At 41.9% G+C, this 21,212-nt stretch overlaps 1 protein-coding gene across 1 annotated transcript in view; it reads left to right on the top strand.

Annotated features, from left to right (window-relative positions):
• Window positions 1-6,489, top strand: part of LOC126267864 (conserved oligomeric Golgi complex subunit 7) — a 68,598-nt gene extending 62,109 nt beyond the window's left edge. Inside the window, exons 13-14 of the mRNA XM_049973177.1 lie at window positions 2,017-2,266; window positions 6,158-6,489. Of these exons, the coding sequence (XP_049829134.1) occupies window positions 2,017-2,266; window positions 6,158-6,333 (426 nt within the window). The 3' untranslated portion in view covers window positions 6,334-6,489. The remainder of the gene's footprint in view (window positions 1-2,016; window positions 2,267-6,157) is intronic.
• Window positions 6,490-21,212: the final 14,723 nt, after the last annotated feature.

Genomic DNA, 21,212 nt, shown 5'->3' with positions numbered 1-21,212 from the left:
GGAGTAAATTCCCAATGCACGTTGAAATTAAAGACCATATCTAGTGTATAAAGGCAATATTAACCATGGAAGTAAAACATGAACTTTTTAACGTGTAGAGTCCAAAAATTGAAGGTTAAGCAGTGAGCTGTGTGAAGAAGCATATTTGGCATATCAAGAAGGGACAGAAGAGCAAAAAAATGTATAAGAGAAGGGACTAGAATTGAACATAGGATACTGACTGTACAAAACTGAAATGGAAATTAGCTGGGCATATAACGAGAAATAATTGTGGTGATGGACACAAGAGATTCTGTGTTGTATTACTCAAGATAAGAAAAATATCTGTAAGACAGCCTAATGGAAGATGAGTTGATGACGTAAAGAAACAAGGAGGACTAATTTGGGTATGAGGAGTTCAAGACTGTAATGTATGGAAACATTTAGAAGAGACTTGTAACAAATAGTGGATGGTAAGTGGCTGATGACAGGGTTTGTAGTAAAGCTTTAGAGCATTGCCAGAGTTTACAGTTTTTGCAGTTTGAATGGTGATATAAATATGAGTGAGAATGGGAAAGAGTGAGGGTGATATTATCTGAGTTTGCATTTTTAAGTGAAAAATTGCATGCTGCTCTTGGACATATCTTGGATTATTATGTTTATTGCAAATAACTAAGCATTGCATCGTGGAGGTTCTCTGTGAGTTCTACACCAAATTTTTACTGTTTTATTGAAAACTAAGTGCCATTTGTATGTTGTTTTTTTTTCTAAAATATTTCAAAACTAGTGTCAACAGATAGAAATAATGATATTGGTGCTTTATTTGTAAGCTATAATTCTTTGTCATTTTGATAAAAGAAATTTTGATAAGGACTGGCTCCAGAGCCTTGGTACAGTTACTGAAAGTTGTCATTATGCTTAGGCAGTACCAAAAATCTTCATTGTTTGTATATCATGATTGCAATTTCTATATTTTTTGATCATCAGGTGGTGTGGGGCAATGATACTACTTAACAACATGAAGTTTTCATGTATGGCAATGCGGTACCCAAGTTTATAAAATCAACAACGTATGGTGGTATAAATCCATTCAATCTTTTGAATGCCGTGTGAGAACACACATTGTCACAGGTTAGAAAGTGACAAACACTTGACAGTATGATAAAAACGTTGTTCACAACAGTGATATCAGACAAGACCCATGTAACCCGTGTGACGGGATGGGGATGGGGGGATTGGGGGGGGGGGGGGAGAACCACACATCCTAGTCACACGGGTTACATGGGTCTTGTCTGATATCACTGTTGTGAACAAAGTTTTTATCATAATGTCAAGTGTTTGTCACTTTCTAACCTTGTGCCACCATACATTTTTGGTTGTATAATGTTGGGTACCATGTTGCTATACATGAGAACTTCATGCTTCATGTTGTTAAGTGAGTACACTTGCCACACATCAAGTGATGATTATAAATTCTCGAAATTGCAGTCATGATACACAAACATTTTTGTACCGCCTAAGAAGAATGACAACTTTCAGTTCCTAGTCATTGTTTTCAATAACAAACTTTAAAATTTTTTGTGGCCCTCCTCCCTTGTGTTCAACTGAAGCTTGTTGTATGTCATTAATCTCATTTTGTAAAAAAAGGAGGTGGCATTTTTGAACTTGTGAGTTTTATCATTTTAAAGTTGCAAAACGTTCGTTGATTTTGCAGCTGTGTTCAAAATATGCTTTGACTCTTGACTTTTAAGTGTCTTTCACAAATATCAGCACCTTCCATACACAAAATTGTGTATTGTTATCATTTATTATGAAAAAAGTATACTGTGGACGGTGAAAATGTGCATTTAGCTTGATAGAGAAAATAACTGTTTTCATTTATTTTTTGTGTTATTTTCTTTGGTTTTGCTAATTGCCTGTGCATTATTTGTCTGTCACAGGCTGTTAGGCCCTAATCTTTTGTCAATTTGTAGCAATGTAGATTTCTAACATGTAACCCATATGTTCAATTTATTACTACATTTATGAACCTTTCAGATAGGCCAATACCTGATGACACTGCCTCAGCACCTGGAGCCATTTCTTTTACGAGACAATCCATCACTGACATTGGCATTACGTGTTGCTGACTCAGAGTACCAAGCCATGTCTGAAAATAGTGAAGCAGGGGTTGCAGATGCCTTACTTGGAATCATAGCTCGTGGCACATGTCAGATGTATTGTGAGAACATTCTGGGCATATGTGAGCTGTCAACAAGTGGCTGCAGGCAGCTTGCTACTGATATTGGTCAGTAAATTAAATATTTCCTGTAATATATTCGTTTATAAGGATAGGTCACAACTCATCCAAGAGAGCAAGCAGTGTTTCCTGAGTAGTAGACATTCATTTAGAAAAATAAGAAGATGCTTCATTTCTGTCTGTATCACTATTAGGCATAAGAATAATACTAATATAAACATGAAATGATGTGTACATTCTTCCGCATTTGCTGTTGTCTCACTCTAGTTTCTTAGTTTATTAGGCAGACAGGATGTAAATGAGATAGCAGCAAAGACGAAAGAATACATGGCAAAATGTTTATATTCGTATTATTCGTATGGTTAAGAGAATACTGCATGTGATTTACAATTCATAAAAGTTCCTATTAGCAACCAACTCTTGTCATCGGTAGGAAAAAATTCAGAACGTAGAGTTGGCCATATTGACAAACATCCCAAACAGTATTGCCAGTCGGATTTTCGTAGTAAATTGAAATGCTGCTACATTCGAAGATGAACAAAATGGAATTTGTATTTACTTCGTTGGATAATTTATGAAAATGCAGTGGCCGAAACTCAGGGTGGAGAAAACAAGCTCGTCTTCCACCTCTTTTTTTTAATTTATTTACTGACGCAGAGGTTTTGGCGCCAGTATTTATCTTTGTGCCTGCAAAGCATGCCAGTGTAGTGCTACATATATTCGATGGCAAAAGTTAGTTGTTGCAGCACCTACCAACATTTTTCACAACTCTGCTTAGTTTGCACTCGAGTCTAAGCCGCAGGCGGTTTTTTGGATTACAAAAACTGGAAAAAAAGAGCAGCTTGGATTTGAGTAAATACGGTAAGCCTGTGACCAGACTGAGTGTGTAGCGGGTAGAGGGAGGATGTATGGGACAGGTCTTGTGTCTAGGTCTATTGCAGGGATATGAGCCATGAGGCAAGCGGTTGGGGGCTGAGATAGAGTAGGGGTGGATAAGAATATTCCATAAGTTTGGGAGGGTGGCAGAATACCACTAGAGGAGGGCTGGTAAGGATAGTGGGTAGACTATTCCTCCTTTCAGAGTATAATGAGAGGTAGACAGGCCACAAACAAACACTTCCCTGATGACTCGGTACCACCCAGAACTGGAGCAACTGAATTATATTGTCCATGTGGATATGTGTGAGATGGTAGGTGAATGGAGAGATGATAAGGCATGGGAGATCTGTTTCTGTACAAGGTTGGAAGGGTAATTTTGGTCTGCAAGGACCTCAGTGAAACCACTGGTATATTTAGAAAGGGTCTGCTCATCACTTAAGATGTGATGCCCACAGGTGACTAAGCTTTATGGAAGGGACTTCTTTGTGTGTATTGGGTGGCAGCTGTCAAAGAAAAAGTATTGCTGGTGGTTGGTGATTTTAGATGGATGGAGGTATTTAAGTTGCTGTCTTTGAGATGGTCAACATTGATGAAGGTGGCTTGTTGGGAGAAGGGTAGGTTACAGGTAATAGGATGAAGGTGTTGGTCCACGAGAGCAGATATTCCATCATTGGGGACCACAATGGGGTGTCCTAGGTAGTTGGGTTTTTGGAAGGTAGGTTTCTGGAAGGTAGGTATGTGGGGAGTGGTAGGGATGAGACGAGAGTTTAGTGGTTCTGCGTTGGGCCTAATGATTTGAGGAAAAACTGGAAATCCTGGTGGATTTCTGGAATTGGGTCACTGTGGCAGGGTTTGTAGGATGATGGATCTGACAGCTGGGGGACTTTCTCCACCAGGTAATCTCTGCTGTTCAAAACCACGGTGATGGAACCTTGGTTAGCGGATAGGTTTGTAAGATTGGAATAAGTTTTTAAGTGGTGTATTGCTGTTCTTTCTGCAGGTATAAAGTTGATTTCCATGTTGAAGGATTTGGGGGAAAATAAGAGGCAAAGTTTGAGGTTAAGAATTGTTAAATGTTAATGGGGGATGACACTGGGGTGCTGGGAGTGGATCACAGTTGGATGGAGAAGTTAACTCTGTCAGGCAGGGCTCAGTTTGGGTTAACTGTAATGGTAGGATTGGCGACGGGAAAGTGTTTTCACTGTAGGGGCTGGGAGAAAGAGTGAAGTTCTCTAACAAGTCCAGCAGAATTGAATTTAGGAGTGGGATAAAAGATAAGGCTTTCAGAGAGGACTGGTACTTCCTCAGGACTAAGGCATTTCGTTGAAAGTTTGAGTGTGGTTTGGGTATGTTTAAGTTTTGGGTTCTGTTTGCCAGTGGGAAGGAGGATTTGAGGGTGTGGTAAACGTAGTAGGCCTGCGGGGAAGTGTTTGTTGACTATGAGGGAACATGAGGGAGGTTTCAAGGCTGTGGTTGGTGGTGGTAGTCCAAGGCAGGAGTGAGACATGAACACGTTCGAGAGTTTTTCGAGGTCGTGTTGTGCATGCTGCCCTAGTTCCTGGAGAGCAAGAGTTTGTGTGAGTGATGGTGTGCAGCGTTTTGAGATTGCAGAGCAGGAGAATTTTACAGATGGAGAGGAGGTATTGCAAATAGATTTGAGCTTAATTTACGTGCTGAACTGGGGACGGTATTGGTGAGGGCTATGGACTGATGGAATTTCAAAATATAGGGGTCATTGAAGGGATAGGAGAAGTTTTCTGTATGGCATATATGGAAGGAGCAAGGATCCACAGTAGTGGAAATTCAAAAAATGCCTTAAAGTATGTAAAATACTCAAATAAGTGTGAAAAAATTGTAACAGTATGTAAAATTTTGTGAGGAAAAACTCACAAAATGGATGGGACAAATGAAGTATGGGGAAAATAGGGGACAAGTGAGGTAGTAGGGCTAGTAGTGAAAGGCAAAAATGAAGTAAAATGTTGTGAAAACACAGTGAGATGAAACGGAAAAATAAATAAAAAGACAATAATAGAGGGATGCAGGTTAGTGGGTGGAAGTAATAGAGGGATGCAGGTCAGTGGGTGGATATGCCTAAAGAACGTACAGCAGGTGTAAGTGGATTACATGAGGATAGAATAAACATGCTGAAATAAGGGAAGAGAGAGAGAAAGGGAGGGAGTATATACAATTGAGGTTCAACAAGTTCATGTGGCACAGGAAGGTATGAAAAATGACAATATATAGTCCAAAACAAAGTGATTAACCTTTCCTCCAAAAGCTGTAGTCTCACAGAAGTACCAGTCTTTTGTCCCACTCCCAAATTCTATCATGCTGGACTTGTTAAAGACCTACTCCCAGTACTTACAGTGGACACACTTTTTTTGCCACAATCCTACCAATAAGACTCAACTGAAAACCAATATTGACTCCTGCCTGACTCGGTTCACTTCTTCATCCAACTTTGATCCTCCACAGCTGCCTCCAAATCACCCCTCTTAGTATATATATATATTTAAGGATCACCAGCCACTTGACCATCTTCTTCTTCTGTGCGAATGCACAAACAGTGCCCGAACTCTTACCGGAATCGGCAACGCGCCGCGAGTAATTAGTATAATGGGCAGGGGCAGTACGAATGTAGTGCTGGACAATATGTTGAGAATGTGGGTTTGGTGGGAGGCGTGCCAGAGATAAATCCCTGCAGTCGCACTATCCTCTGTGTCCTCGGTGGCTCAGATGGATAGAGTGTCTGCCATGTAAGCAGGAAATCCCGGGTTTGAGTCCCAGTCGGAGCACACATTTTATCTATCCCCGTTGACATATGTCAATGCCTGTAAACAGCTAAGGGTGTTCATTTCATTGTAATTTCCTACATGTCAGGGTAGTCTTTAATACTGAATGTGTGCCATACTTGTATTGTTTTGTATTTTATTGTACTTCAGTAAATTTCAGTGGTGAATAAATTGATCACATTGTCATGATTTACCAGTTGCCATTTAGTATTAGTGGTTGATTTAATTATTCTCATATGTCTGTTGGAATGTGTATCTTTTCTGGCAGATTATCTTGGCAATGTCCTCGAGGATCTTGGTCTCGCACTGTCTGAGCACTTGACTCAGATGTCGTCACTGTTGCGCCTGTCACCAGATGAATACCAGACACGGAGCTCAGGATGTGCAGCTCCACGACTCGTTGCAGCCGTCCGTCAGATGCGCAATATTACGTCTTCCAGTTAAATACGGGTTTCTAAATATCTGACAAAAGCCAGTGATATTTTGTGCATAAAAATTGATTAATAATATAAAGAGATTGACAGGGAGAGAGAGAGATAGAACATATGAATTCTATTTTTGTTGTATTATGTGAAAATAAAGAAACTAATCTAAAATTAACTCTGGCAATTTATTGTGACTATTATTGAAAATGTCGGCTAGGATAAGCTTCTGTGTTAAGTCTAGGGTACTACCAAAAAATCTTGTATTCTCCAAAGACAACTTCACCATCCTTTACATTATCTATTAACATCACGAGTCTAGTTAGTTCCATTCAGATCAAGTAATCCACTACAGGCACAGCTGTGAATCAGATATCCCCATGTTTCCTTTATCTCAAACTTGCGGAATAGTGCTTGCAGTTATTTCCGAATATCCAAGACAGTCTCAAGTCTTTGAGTTTTTTTTAAATATGCGTTTCATTTTGGAGAACACAAAGAAATCACTCAAAGCTGAGTGATTTTTCTTGTGAGTGTGGAGAATGAGAATTAATCACATTGTTTTCATTCATAAACTCATGATGAGAACTATGATTATACCTGGTACAAAGACAAATTGTGTGACTTTTAGTTAGCCACTTTCACATCATAATCTGCAATAGTTATCTTAGAATGCTACAATATAACACTACATTTTGGTTGATGAAGAGAAATGAACGAATTTGTCTTGGATGAGAGTGAAAGCAGACCTTCCAACTCATTCATCTATCAAGTTCCGTAGATATTGCCTGAAAAGAAAACAACAAGTGATGTGGAGTGAGACAAATGTGTATATTAACAAAGAGAAGTAGTCAGAAATGTTGTTAAAGCTAGTTTCGAGATCACTGTACCTGTATGTACACTTCATTTCAGCATAATATTTCAGTGGTCACCAGGAATTTAGAAAGCAGAATGTAGAAGGTAAGAGTTCGAGGAGTGGTGAGGTTGAGAAGGTACATGGTGGTGAGGCTCTGGGATGGGCCTAAGGATTTGAGGAGGGACTGGAGATCCTGTGGGATTTCTAGAATGGGGTCACTGTGACAGGGTTTGTAGGTGGACGTACCTGACAGCCGGTGGATACACTGCTGGTTACCATGGCTAACTGTATCCTCACCCACAATTACTTCTCCTATGAAGGCATCACCTTTGAACAAAACCTTGATACAGCAATGGGCAGCCTCATGGCACCAGCCTGTGCCAACGTATCCATGGGCCTTCAAGAGCTGTCTTGAGGAATCTGCACTAACCAACCAGAATCCCATAACTCACACCAGGTTCACATTCACTGATGACCTCTCCATAGCCTGGACTTAGTTTGAGTGCACCCCATCCACTTATCTGCAAAACCTTAACACCTTGTTCCCCATTCACTGCACCTGGTCCTCCTCAACACAACAAACCACCTTGCTTGATGTTGACTTTCATCTCAAGGATGGCTACTTCAGTGCCTCCATCCACATTAAATCTGCCAACCATCAACAATACCTCCACTTCAACAGCTGCCACCCATTCCATATTGATGAAATCCCTTCCATACAGCATAGCCACTATCGAGGTCGCGTCTGTAGTGACAAGCAGTTCCTCTCCAAATATGTCGAAGATCTCACTAAGACCCTTCCAACTCGTCCAGAAACAGATCTCCCTTGACTTGTCCCTCCTGTCACCTACCACCTCCAACATACCCAGTATCTGGCAGCAAAGAAGCACTCTTCTCAAAACACAGTACCTCCCAGGACTGGAGCAACTCTGCCATCGTTTCTACTACCTCATGTCATGCACTGAAAAGAGGAATATACTTCTCCCCATCCCTCCCACAATGGTATTCCACCACAATCCAAACCTACACAATATTTCACTCCATTCCCAATCCCTTGCCTCATGACACACACCCTTGCAATATATGTGCATGCAAGACATGTTCCATACATCGTCTCACTATCACGTACTCCAGTCCTATCACAAGGATCTCCTATCCCATCAAAGGCAGGGTGACCTGTGAAAGTACCCATGTGATCAAACTAAGCTGCAGGCATTGTGTTGCTTTGTGTAGAAAGACAATTAACAAGCTGTCTGTCTGCTTGAATGGCCATCACCAAACTGATAGACAGCTGGACCACCCAGTTGCTGAATATGCTGCCCAACACAGTGCACTTCACCATGACTAATTCACAGTTTGTGGCATCTGCATCCTCCTTACAACTGAATTGTGCAAGTGAGAACTCTCTCTACAACTTACTCTTCATTCACTAACCTGCCCTGGCCTTAATCTTCACCAGTCCCTGACCTCCAACCCATTCCCTGCTTCCACTCCAGCAGTGTCTGTGCCTTCTGCTCCACCAATGCACCTGCCAGTCTTTTGCCCTTCTCTACATTTCTTCTCTCCTTTCCCCCAGCACAGCCACCGACTCTGTATTCAGCAGACCTATCCTGTCGTCACTTTGTCCCTGCTAACTCCCACAGCAGCACATTCTCCCCTCCCACCCCTACACTGGTACTTCTGTTCGCCATTTATAGCAGACCGTCCAAAGTTCGCATGTAAGAGTTTGTACAATAACACGGCAACAAGTGAGAAATAAACACAAACCCCAATATCGTCTGAACCAAAATTAATACAGCATAGCAAAATCAGCCGGTTGCAGTATAACAGTTAGTATGTTGCTGTCTTCCGAGTTCTGAGTAGATAAACAAAGTACTCCGGTGTGGAATTTATATGGAAATGTTGCCACTGTGTTAGCGAATTGGAATAGAATTAAAACTTCCTGTGATTATGAAATGGCGTCATTATTAATGCTTATCTATTGTAGAAAAAGGCTAACAATAGCAAGTTGTAAATATTAACCAAATCGAAACTTTCCAGTGGTGATGGAAAACTCTCAGCTATTCTGTAATGGAAGCTGGTCTATCACAACTACAATGAAGCCGACAAAACACTATCTGCTTGAATCTGTCAAGTGGAAACTTTGAGCGGCTCGGGTATGTTATAGGAATATATCGGTACGATGAGTGAAGGTGCCAGCACTGATCCCCCCTCCCCCCCCCCCCCCCCCACACACACACACACCTTTACGTACCCTTCATTAATATTGTGCCTTCTATACTGCTCCCTGTGCCTCCCTCGGCAAACGGCAAAACTCCCTAGAAACCTTCTACAAAGTACACACAGTAAGTAACATCACGAGTGATGCTGACCTCAGCGATGTAGCAGCGAGATGGGCCTGTTTTTTTGTATTGAGAAAAAACATAATGAGTGACAAAGTAACCCTGATCTCTTCGTTGTGCTTTCAATAAATGTTGTTATTCCCATGCGCAGTTTATACCATATCAGCTTCATCAGTAAGCATGCACACCTAAGGCGGCAGTATTGCATGGTAGACCAGTAAACATTTCCCTTCACATCTCCGTTCCTCGTGGTGACATTCCTCTATCCTTTTTCTTCCTGTACTTGCTTTCTCTGTACTTCTAAGAAGCTGAAGCTCAACATCGCACCAACAAGTAACACATTAGCCCAATTTTTCTGATAATTATTTTTTTTAATGTAAGACAGTAACTTTTCAGGCAACAAGATGTTGAAAAGTTTTGGACACATTGGCAGTTGATTTTGACATTACATTGTTTTCAGGTCATTAATCAAATCTTACTAGAATACAATATTCTCGATAAGACAATAATAGTAGTTACAGAGAACACTGCAAGTTACGAAAAAAATGACGAAATCTTAAGGATTAGACATTCACCATGTTTTGCCCGCTGCACCCACTTAACAGTACAAGGCTGTTTCAAAGCAGAAACATTTATCAAAATTTTACTGAAAACAAGACTACTGTGACTTTCTTTCATAACTCTACAATAGCCATTAGCCAGTGACATACTGCGTAATTTTAAAAAAGAGGAAACAAAAAAGAACTGAAACTCATACAAGATGTACTGACTCGATGGAACAGCTCATGGTATATGCTCAAAGGAATTTTGGAAGTAGAAAGCGAGTTTGCGACTGACTTCAACAAAAGTTCACCTCAGAAAATATTTGCCTATACAAGAGAGAATAGGTATTCTTGAGTCTTTTGAAGTAACAACAACAACAATCTCGGGGGAGTCATGTCCTGTCCTGAGCTGAAAGTTCAAGTTGCTCATTGAGGTATGAACTATTGTTTCGTTGCCTAGTTTGCTGAACATATAAATCTTTCTTCTTGTTTTATTTGCTCTTTTTGTTTTGGTATTCACTGTTACTATATACTGCCTCATGATCACTGATACCAGTTTCGACGCAGACTTTCTCAAAAAGGTCAGGTCTGTTTGTTGCTATTAGACCTAATATTTTTCCATCTATATCCATCATCAGTGAGATTCTGAACTACGGTATCTCTTCAAGGTAGTTTTCAGAGAACGTATTTATTAATGTTTCAGAAGATGTCTTGTTATGCACACCACTGTCAAAACTATTATTATTCCAATTGATTGATGGATAAATGAAGTCTCCTCCAATATTTACGAAATCATTAGTGAACTTACGTACAAGCGAAATGAGATTTTCTCTCATGTTCTAAATTAAATCAGGAGGAGAATCTGATAGTCGATAGAAAGACCCAATTATAATTTTTTGCCCAGCCTTGTCAGAGTGTCTTTCTGAAACAATCTCACATGCAGCGTCAATTTCTATCTTGGTGGATTTCAGTTTCTTTTCTACTGCAACAAATATGTCACTTCCTTATCATATTTCCCTATACTTTCAGAATACACTTAAATGTCCCCAAAGATCCCACTACTGCTAACTTCAGGTTTTAAATAGTTTTCTGTATCTAACACTGTGTAAGCTTCAATGCATTTTAGGAGCAATTCAAACTGTGGTACTTGTTGCAAATGCTTCGACAGTTAACCAGTAGGATTTGGATACTCTCATCTGTGGGAGGCATTACTTTGAATCTTACACTGACACTTCTGGGTTTCCCACATTTATCGTCATCTGTATTGGGTGGAGATTCCCCTAATCTAAGAAACCCTTGTTTGCACTCCACACTCAACTGCTTGTGATGTGTAGTGCACACCTAATCTATTTAGGGGGACTCTATAACTCTACTCTATGGTGCAAGTATAGGAAGTCACAGTCCAGCTTATCACAGAACCGTCGAAGTCTCTAGTTCAAGCCTTCCATTCGACAAAGAACCAGGGGCACAATCTTTTCTGGTGACAGTTCTGCAGATTGTGATCTTCATTGAAACTCCGTGAACAAGGCTGGTATTTTCAACCTTCTCTGATTGTCGCTGGAATGATCCAAGTATGACATTGGAGCCTAGAAGACAGGTATCATTTGTTCCAACATGCGCCACAATCTGTAGTTGTTTGCACCATATTTCCTCACTGGGTGCCAGAATAGCCTCTTCAGCATGCTGAATGAGGCCTCCAGGCACAAAAACTGACATCATCTCGTCCCTTGCTGCCATTATTCGCCGTATGTTTGAAAAGGTTCAGTGGAATAAGCGCCTTGTGAGGCACTTCCTTCGTGGATGAGTTACGTTTCCCTAACATTCTACCTGTGAATCTCAGTCTGGCATCTGCTTTTCCTGCTATTTGTTTTATATGGTCATTCCACTTAAGGTCGCTCTGGATAGTTCCTCCTTGGTATTTTATGGTAAATACTGTTTCAAGCAATTCATCATCAATAGAGTAATTGTACAGTTGTGGGTTTCTTTTCCTATGTATGCGCAGTATGTCACATTTATTTACGTTCAAGCCCAATTGCCAGAGCCTGCACCATTAATTAATCCTCTGCAGACCATTCTACAAATCGATACTGGTTTCTGGCGCTGTCACTTTCTTATAGACAACCGCAACATCTGTAAACAGTCTTAAAGAGCTTCTGACGCTTACTACTAGATCATTTATTTACATTGTTAATAGCAACGGTCCTATCAAACTTCACCTGGAAATTACCTTTACATTTCTCGATTTTGTTACACTAAAAGCGACGTGTTGAGTTCTGTTTACAAGTAAATCTTGAATCCAGTCGCAAATTTGTTCCGATAAGCTATGTAAGATTATAATTTCTTCACTAAACGGCAGTGTGGGACGGTGTTCTTGAAGTCAAGGAGCACAGCATGAAGCTCAGCGCCGTTGTCTACAGAGCTGTGGATCTCAGGGAGGAACAGAGCGAACTGAGTTTCACAGGATTTATGTTTACGGAACCGATGTTGACATCTGTAGAGGAGATACTCGTTCTCCAGAAACTTCATAATTCTTCAACATGAAACATGTTCTACAACAGACTGACGCCAACGACACAGTCCGTCCTATAATTATGTACATCTGTTCTATTACCCTTCTTGTAAACTGGAAAGACCTGCGCTCTCTTTCCAGTCTCCAGATATCCTTCGTTGCTCCAGTGATCTATGAGAAACTGCTGCTAGAAGGCTAACGTCGGATTAGCAGGTTCTGAGATAACCGATAGCGGAACGGAAAAGCAACTTGAAAGGAAGGGACTGTATTATGATCTTCCACAGTGAAGTATTTCGGCCTTCCGTTTCTGTGCTACTCGGACAGTGATTAAATGAATGCTGAAGCAGTAGAGAAGTCTTTGTTGTAGACACTAAATATGGCTACATCATTAAATAACTAATTTATCCATGTTAATGGTAGTTGAGGTCTGTGGCTGTAGATAGAATTACCTGAAGAAATGCAGCTACTAAACTTGAACAACAAATTTATATCTTTGTCATTGTAATATTTTTATGAGCTACATTTTGAATGCTGCTGCTGTCCTTTACAAAATAACAGTTCATTTAGCTGCCACGTTTTCCTATTTTTACGTTTATTTTGCTGTACGTCAATAGTTAGATGCACTTACTTTGTTATGCAGTTTAGGAATTGCACTTTCTGAAAATAAGTAGAGCTCTTAACATGCGCTGAGGTAATGTTATTGTTTATTTAGTTTAAGAGTCTTGTTGCCAAGCACATAAAAACAGAAAAAACTACAAGAATATTAAACAAAAATAAGCGCTCCTAGCTATTAATTATAGTAGTGCTTCGATCATGCGAACGTCGGTCAATCGAACGACCGCCTAATTGAATTGTTATTCGCCCGCGTGTGTCGCCCTCTTCCCGTTAAGGCCTTGTTGCCAATACCGAGTTGCCGACACTAGTTTCCGCTTGCGCTGTGTCACGATCACTTGTACAGGATCTGTTATATGGCCCAAGTAGTACTAGACGCTGCTTGGGGAGCCAACGGCCAAGCTAAGGAGGTCACCAGGACAACCCAAGTGCAGGATTCGATTCATATACAGCGCTCATCACAATTAGTAGCGAAAACAGACATAGATGAATGTGCGCCAGGGAGAAGTGTGAAAGGGGAAGAGGACGGGCGTATCAAATGATATGTGATAAGTCGCTTGCGCGGAAAGATGTTCTCGAACCGGTTATGCACTTGTATCAACTTTGCTGCATAGAGTACACTTGCGACATAAAATGCCCAAACATAAACGTCTTGTCCGTTTTTGAGAGACAAATGCGAGATTAAAGAAGGCTTAGAGAAAAGTGAATCTGCAAATAAGTTACTTGATGAGTACTGGGATGGTAAGTCGACAATTATGGATACATGGATGTAAAGGGTACTGTTTGCTAGTGGTTTACACAAAAAAGATCACAAGGAGAACCTAAACCTGGTCCCATTCTATGTGGAAAGGCAATTTAATTTAATGAAAATCTTGGAGGGCTGTCGAATTTTAAAGCAAGCACCGGCTGGTTTAAACACTTTGTCAAGACATGGCATTCGTGAGCTTCAAATACAAGGAGAAAAACTGTCTGCTGATCCTTTCAAAATCAAACTAAGGGACTATTGAGGGAAGAAGATTATTCTCTCGAAGACGTTTACAATGCTGACGAAAGTAGTTCAATTGGAAAGCTTTGCCAAGAAAAACTCTTGCTTCACATCGTGAATTAGCAGGACCTGATCATTAAAAAAAGCAAGGATCGTGTTATTGCTTTAGCTTGTGCTAATGTTACTGGTAGCCGCCGATTGCCTATGCACGTCGTTAGTAAAATTGAGAAACCGCATTTTTTCAAACACGTTAATATGTCTGCGATGCCTGTTGCTTATATCTCACAAAAGAGTGCCTGGACGGATAGTACGGTTTTCACGAAATGGTGTATGGAAGTTTTTGTAACCTTTGTAAAAGGTCACCAAACTGACAAATGGGAGAAAACATTACTGTTTCTCTCCGTCACGTTATTTATTACACTAAAAGGACGAGTTCATAAAAGTGAGCTTTGTTCCACTTAATGTAACCTCCTTATTAAAGCCCTGGATCAAGGCGTTATTGAGATTTTCAAACAATATTGCAGAAAAGAGTTGTTACTTTAGTTATTGTTAGAAAGAGAAGGGAGAAGGAAGTTTGTTAAGAAATCATAGAAATATTGGTTTGAAAGATGCGTCCTACGTGATCGGTGCACCATGGCGTAGTGTAAAGTAACAGAGTATGAAAGAAGCCTGAATAGAATCTTGAGAGCGGCGAAAAGTTCTCAAAATTTAATTGAAAACGACGAACAGAATTATATGTCCGAAATGACAATACGCTAAAAGAACTCAATTGCCATGAATGTGATGAAAATCCGTTCAAAAATAATTCAATGTCGACGATGCAGATCCTGGGCATCAAATGATCCAGGATTTCGAAATTGTGAACCTCGTCACTGATAAAGCTGACGCCGCCAGAATCGCATCAACTAGTCGTCCTGAAAATGAAGATGAAAATACACTGGCTGCTTCTGAAGTGTTTACATGTTTAGTAACTGCCTTGCGATGGTCTGATGCTCAAACTAAAAACGACCAATATCAGGTATCTTCCCTGAAAGAACCACGTGACTTCGCTGCTCGTAAGCAGGTAGGTTTGCTTAGACGGACGAAAAGTAAGGATTTTTTTTTTTTAACTTTCAATTCTGTACACACGCTGGCGTAAAAAATCGCAGCACCAGAGGGAATTGCGCGACGTAACAGAAGTTGGTAGATGTCTTTCCACATCTGAAATATGATGTCCATTCAAATTTCGCACCAGTGACATAAGACGGGCGCTAGTAGCGCCAATGTGAAGATGCAAATCAGCTCTGCTCTAAGTACTCTCTGAAACGGCCGTGAGCGTTAGTTACCTTTGAGACTGGACGTGGTGAGTTGATGTTAGTCAGGAATGCCTTTAAGTTGGCAAAGACGCCATTATCAACACCTCACTAAGTTTGAACGAGGTCGTGTAATAGGACTACAAGAAGATGGATGTTCCTTCTGCGATACTGCAGGAAAACTTAGCAGGAATGTACACTGCTCATGATGGCTGGCACCGGTGGGCGCGAGGACGTATCGTCGCAAGTAGACCGGACCCTGGACGGTCACGCGGCACTACCAACAGAGACCATCGTGTTTGGCGTATGGTTCTGGCACATCGTTCTGCATCTGCATCAGCAATCTGAGCAACAGTTGCCACCACAATGACAGAACGAACTGTTAAAAAAACAGTTACTTCGAAGGCAGCTCCGAGCCAGACGCATGCATTCCACTGATCCCAGGTTACCACCAATTGCGACTTCAGTGGTGTCAAGCGAGAGTTCGTCGGAGGTCTGGGTGAAGATCTGTTGTGTGTTCTGATGAACGGTAGCTCTGCCTCGGTGCTGTTGATGTCAGTGTGTTGGTTAGGGGCACAGTTGAGGGCCTGCAACCAACCTGTCACCATGCTAGACGCACCACTGGACCTACACCTGCAGTTATGGCCCGGGGAGTGGGTCGTATGGCAGCAGGACTACTCTTGTGGTTATCCCTCTCACTCTGACAGCAAATCTGTACGTTAGTCTAGTGGTTCGATGTGTTGTGCCGCCAATCTTCAACTGCATTCTTGCGGTGTTTCCCAACAGGATAAAGCTCGCTCACATGCAGCTGTTGTAACTCAACATGCTCTACAGAGTGTCGCCATGTTGCCTTGGCCTGCTCGATCTCCAGATCTGTCTCCAGTCGAGCACATATGGGACATCGTGGGACGACAACTCCAGCGTCATCCACAAACAGCACTGACCGTCCCTGTATCGAGCAACCAAGTAGAACAGGCATGGAACTCCATCCCACTAACTAACAACCGACAACTGTATAACACACTTCACGCACGTTTGCATAATTGCATCCAACATTCTGGCGGTTACATCGATTATTAATGTGCCAGCATTTCATACATTCCTACTATATTTGCCTTTGTAGTAATAAAACAGATTCATATTCATAAAAAATTATGTAATTTTTATCGGTAAATTGGTAAGCAAAAGTAAACAGTCCGATTATCCGAATAAACCAGTTTACTGAACACCCACGTGCCCCTGTAAATTCGGTTAATCGACGCTCTACTGTATTTGTTTCTAGAGATCCGTCTGTTCTTTTGAAGTAGATATTTGTAGGCTGATAACCCTTTATATTTTCCCTGAATATGCTCTGGAAATTTTTCATGTTATTTCTCTTGACGTCTTCCTTGATTTCACGTAGTCTTCTTTTGTCATATGCCCTTTTCACTCTTATACGTCATTCTTAGATTGTTTCTGGACTTTGTGGAAATCCTGCCACGTTTCTGTTCTGTTACTGCTAAACTACTTCCATTCCTGGATTCTACGTTCAGTGGCCTGATTTCACGTTGCGTTCTACCACCTATGTTTGCGTTTCCTCTGAGGTCGACTCCAACATATTCCTTCCTGAATGGCCTTCGCAAGGTCTGTCCAGTTTTGTGTTGTATGTTGACTGATTTCCTCAACAATTTTGTCTTCATTTATCTTCAAGTATAGTGAGCTCGGTGTAGCAGTTTTGCCCTTTGTTGTCTTTCTGTTTCTTGGGATAGACCTAATCTTTATTTGTATCCACTAATCGTCGGTTTCGAAAATCCTTTGCTTGCTCTCATGTTCAGAATTTCTTTTGTATTTTTATTTGTTATGGGTATGCGACCTACTTGGAATGCGTCCCATATGTTTTTGGACTTTTTCCGTATGGCACGCTTTCGCCTTGGCTTTTGAAACTGCGCCGACAAAATTTTTAAGCTAACATTTTGACACTAAATGTAAACGTCGTGTGACAGGGGCCTCCTCTCGGGTAGACCGTTCGCCGGGTGCAAGTCTTTCGATTTCAAGTCACTTCCGCGACTTGCACGCCTATGGGGATGAAATGATGATGATTAGGATAACAAAAACATCCAGTCCCTGAGCGGAGAAAATCTCCGACCCAGCTGGGAATCGAACCCGGGCCCTTAAGATTGACATTCTGTCGCAGTGACCACTTTTTTTTGCATTTTGTTCGTTGTTGGTCGTTGTGTTTCGTCGTTGCAGACGTCACATGACTCCCGTTCAAGTTCGTTTGTTGATCCTCCCACTCAGTTTTTTATTACAGAGGCCAACCGCCTCTCTGACCGAAATCCACTCAGCTACCGGGGGCGGACATTTTGACACTAATGAATGAGATGGTCCCCATTGTTGTTCGTACATTTCTGTGCTGTTTAGGGGCCCGTGATTTGCTTGTACTACTTCTCTTTGCCTAGTTTTCGCTGAGGTCTCCTAATACAATTTTAACATGTCTTTCTGGCTTTTTGTTTGTTATTTCTTTCACGTCTTCCCAAAAGTCTTCTACTTCTTGCGTTTTCTTTCTTTTCTGATCATTCGTAGGTGCATGTGCTTTGATGAATGTGCACCTCTTGTTTCCTGATTTGAAGGTTATTCTGGATATTACATGTAAATTGAAGGGGATCACTGCTGTCAGCTGCAGCGAGACATTAAGCGGACTCAGTGGCAACAAGCGAAAATGTGTTGCAGACCGGGATCTCCTGCTTACTACACACGTGCGTCAACCACTGCGCCATCCGGGACGCAGCGTTATAGCAACTGCGCGGACGTTAGTCAGCTCGCCTCGCGGCCGATCCACATTGCCACCGAGCGCCACCTATCCGCACTCCCTGTCCACTGACTCCATTTTCGCTACTCTGAGATTCCCACTGAAGGTGGGACGTATTTGTGCATCCGCACTGAAGAAGGTGGATCCATTGACCAGCTAGGCGTATCAGTTGTCTGAATGCATGGTGTCTGTTCTTTCGCACTTTGTTGCTGATATTGAAATGAAATCTAGGATGTTGTCTATGACTCATCTGTGTACTGCAAATCCTGTGCGAAACAATGTCAGTGTTGCAATTACGATACCATATTTCCTTTTCTATATCCTGTAGTTTTCCTTATTAAGGTGGTTTTCGTCTATGAATAGCGCCTCATGTATTGCAAGGATTTTGGTATCAATTTTTTAGTGTATTTGTAGGCTGTTTAACTTTGTGTAGTTTGACCAGCTCATTTGTGTTGAGTGCGCCACTACAGTGTTTGTGAAGAGGTTTCGAGATGCTGCGACTCTCCTCCTTTTCATAATGTTCCTGGTCTCCCAGAATCCGATGACCAGGAAGGCCGAGTACATTTACTGGGGCCTGGGGCAGCGGACTTCTTTTCTGTTGTTCCACCATGATCTTTGCAAGCTGAAGGTGGCTGTGGTGATCTTTGTTGGAGATCCTACTTGGTAAAGACTTGATTGTTGAGAAATTATTATTGTTGTTCTTATAATCCACAGAACATTTAAAAACTGATAATCTTTTCATATTTTCGGCCACAGTTATATAATAATACACTAGAGGCCATTAAAACTGCTATACCACGAAGATGACGTGCTACAGACGCGAAATTTAACCGACAGGAAGAAGATTCTGTGATATGCAAATGATTAGCTTTTCAGAGCATGCACACAAGGTTGGCGCCGGTGGCGACACCTACAACGTGCTGACATGGAGGAAGTTTCCAACCGATTTCTCATACACGAACAGCAGTTGCCCGGCGTTGCCTGGTGAAACGTTAATGTGATGTCTCGTGCAAGGAGGAGAAATGCGTACCATCACGTTTCCGACTTTGATAAAGGTCGGATTGTAGCCTATCGCGATTGCGGTTTATCGTATCGCTATATTGCTGCTCGCGTTGGTCGAGATCCAATGACTGTTAGCAGAATATGGAATCGGTGGGTTCAGGAGGGTAATAAGGAACGCTGTGCTGGGTCCCAACGCCCTCGAGATGACAGGCATCTTATCCGCATGGCTGTAACGGATCATGCAGCCACGTCTCGATCCCTGAGTAGATGGGGGCGTCTGCAAGACACCAACCATCTGCACGAACAGTTCGGCGACGTTTGCAGCAGCGTGGATTATCAGCTCTGAGACCATGGCTGCGGTTACCCTTGACGCTGCATCACAGACAGGAGCGCCTGCGATTGTGTACTCAACGACAAATCTGGGTGCACGAATGGCAAAATGTCATTTTTTCGGATGAATCCAGGTTCTGTTTACAGCATCATCATGGTCGCATCCGCGTTTGGCGACATTGCGGTGAACGCACATCGGAAGCGTGTATTCGTCATCGTCATACTGGCGAATCACCCGGCGTTATGGTATGGGGTGCCATTGGTTACACGTCTCGGTCACCTCTTGTTCGCATTGACGGCACTTTGAACAGTGGACGTTACATTTCAGATGTGTTACGACCCATGGCTGTACCCTTCATTCGATCCCTGCGAAACCCTACATTTCAGCAGGATAATGTACGACCGCATACTGCAGGTCCTGTACGGGCCTTTCTGGATACAGACTGCTGTCCTGGCCAGCACATTCTCCAGATCTCTCACCAATTGAAAACGTCTGGTCAATGGTGGCCGAGCAACTGGCTTGTCACAACACGCCAGCCACTACTCTGGATGAACTGTGGTATCGAGCTGCATGGACAGCTGTACCTGCACACGCCATCCAAGCTCTGTTTGACTCAATGCCCAGGCGTATCGAGGCCGTTATTACGGCCCGAGGTGGTTGTTCTGGGTACTGATTTCTCAGGATCTATGCACCCAAATTGCGTGAAAATGTAATCACGTGTCACTTCTAGTATAATATATTTGTCCCATGAATGCCCGTTTCTCATCTGCATTTCTTCTTGGTGTAGCAATTTTAATGGCCAGTGGTGTATTTGAATGATTTTTTCGCCACTTGACTGTACAAACTTCTTTGTTTATTTTACTATCGTGATTTCGGCCATAAGCCATTATCAAGTACAACAGTGTTAGGTATAATTGGACTTTGTTAAGTGAAGTTATCGTCAAGATCTACTGAACTGGATGTTCCAGCGTTTAGATAAGTACAAAATCACCGAAACGTATGGTAGACAGGTTGCAAACATATTTAGCTGCCATAGAACAATTGAGCCACAGAATGAACATCAATACAGCAGTTACATGTACAGCAAATATGGTATGAAAACATGCTATGGAAGTTTCTGGCTGACTGTTGGTAAAAGATAAGTCCCTATCCTAGACCCTAGTAACTGTACTGGATCTTCCTGGTCATCGGATTCTGGGAGCCAGAAACATCATGAAAAGGAGAAGAGCCGTAGCTCGTCGATGCCTCTTCGCAAACACTGTATTGGCATTGTTGTTGTTGTGGTCTTCAATCCAGAGACTGGTTTGATGCCGCTCTGCATGCTACTCTATCCTGTGCAAGCTTCTTCATATCCCAGTACCAACTGCAACCTACATCCTTCTGAATCTGTTAAGTGTATTCATCTCTTGGTCTCCCTCTACGATTTTTACCCTCACGCTGCCCTCCAATGCTAAATTTGTGATCCCTTGATGCCTCAGAATATGTCCTACCAACCGATCCCTTCTTCTACTCAAGTTGTGCCATTCTCTTCTCCCCAATTCCATTCAGTACCTCCTCATTAGTTATGTGATCTACCCATCTGATCTTCAGCATTCTTCTGTAACACCACATTTCGAGAGGTCCTATTCTCTTCTTGTCCAAACTA

Source organism: Schistocerca gregaria, chromosome 1 (genome assembly GCF_023897955.1).
Source record: "Schistocerca gregaria isolate iqSchGreg1 chromosome 1, iqSchGreg1.2, whole genome shotgun sequence".
Classification (NCBI taxonomy): domain Eukaryota; kingdom Metazoa; phylum Arthropoda; class Insecta; order Orthoptera; family Acrididae; genus Schistocerca; species Schistocerca gregaria.
The sequence above is the reverse complement of the archived record's forward strand: the minus strand, read 5'-3'. Positions and strand labels throughout refer to the sequence as shown.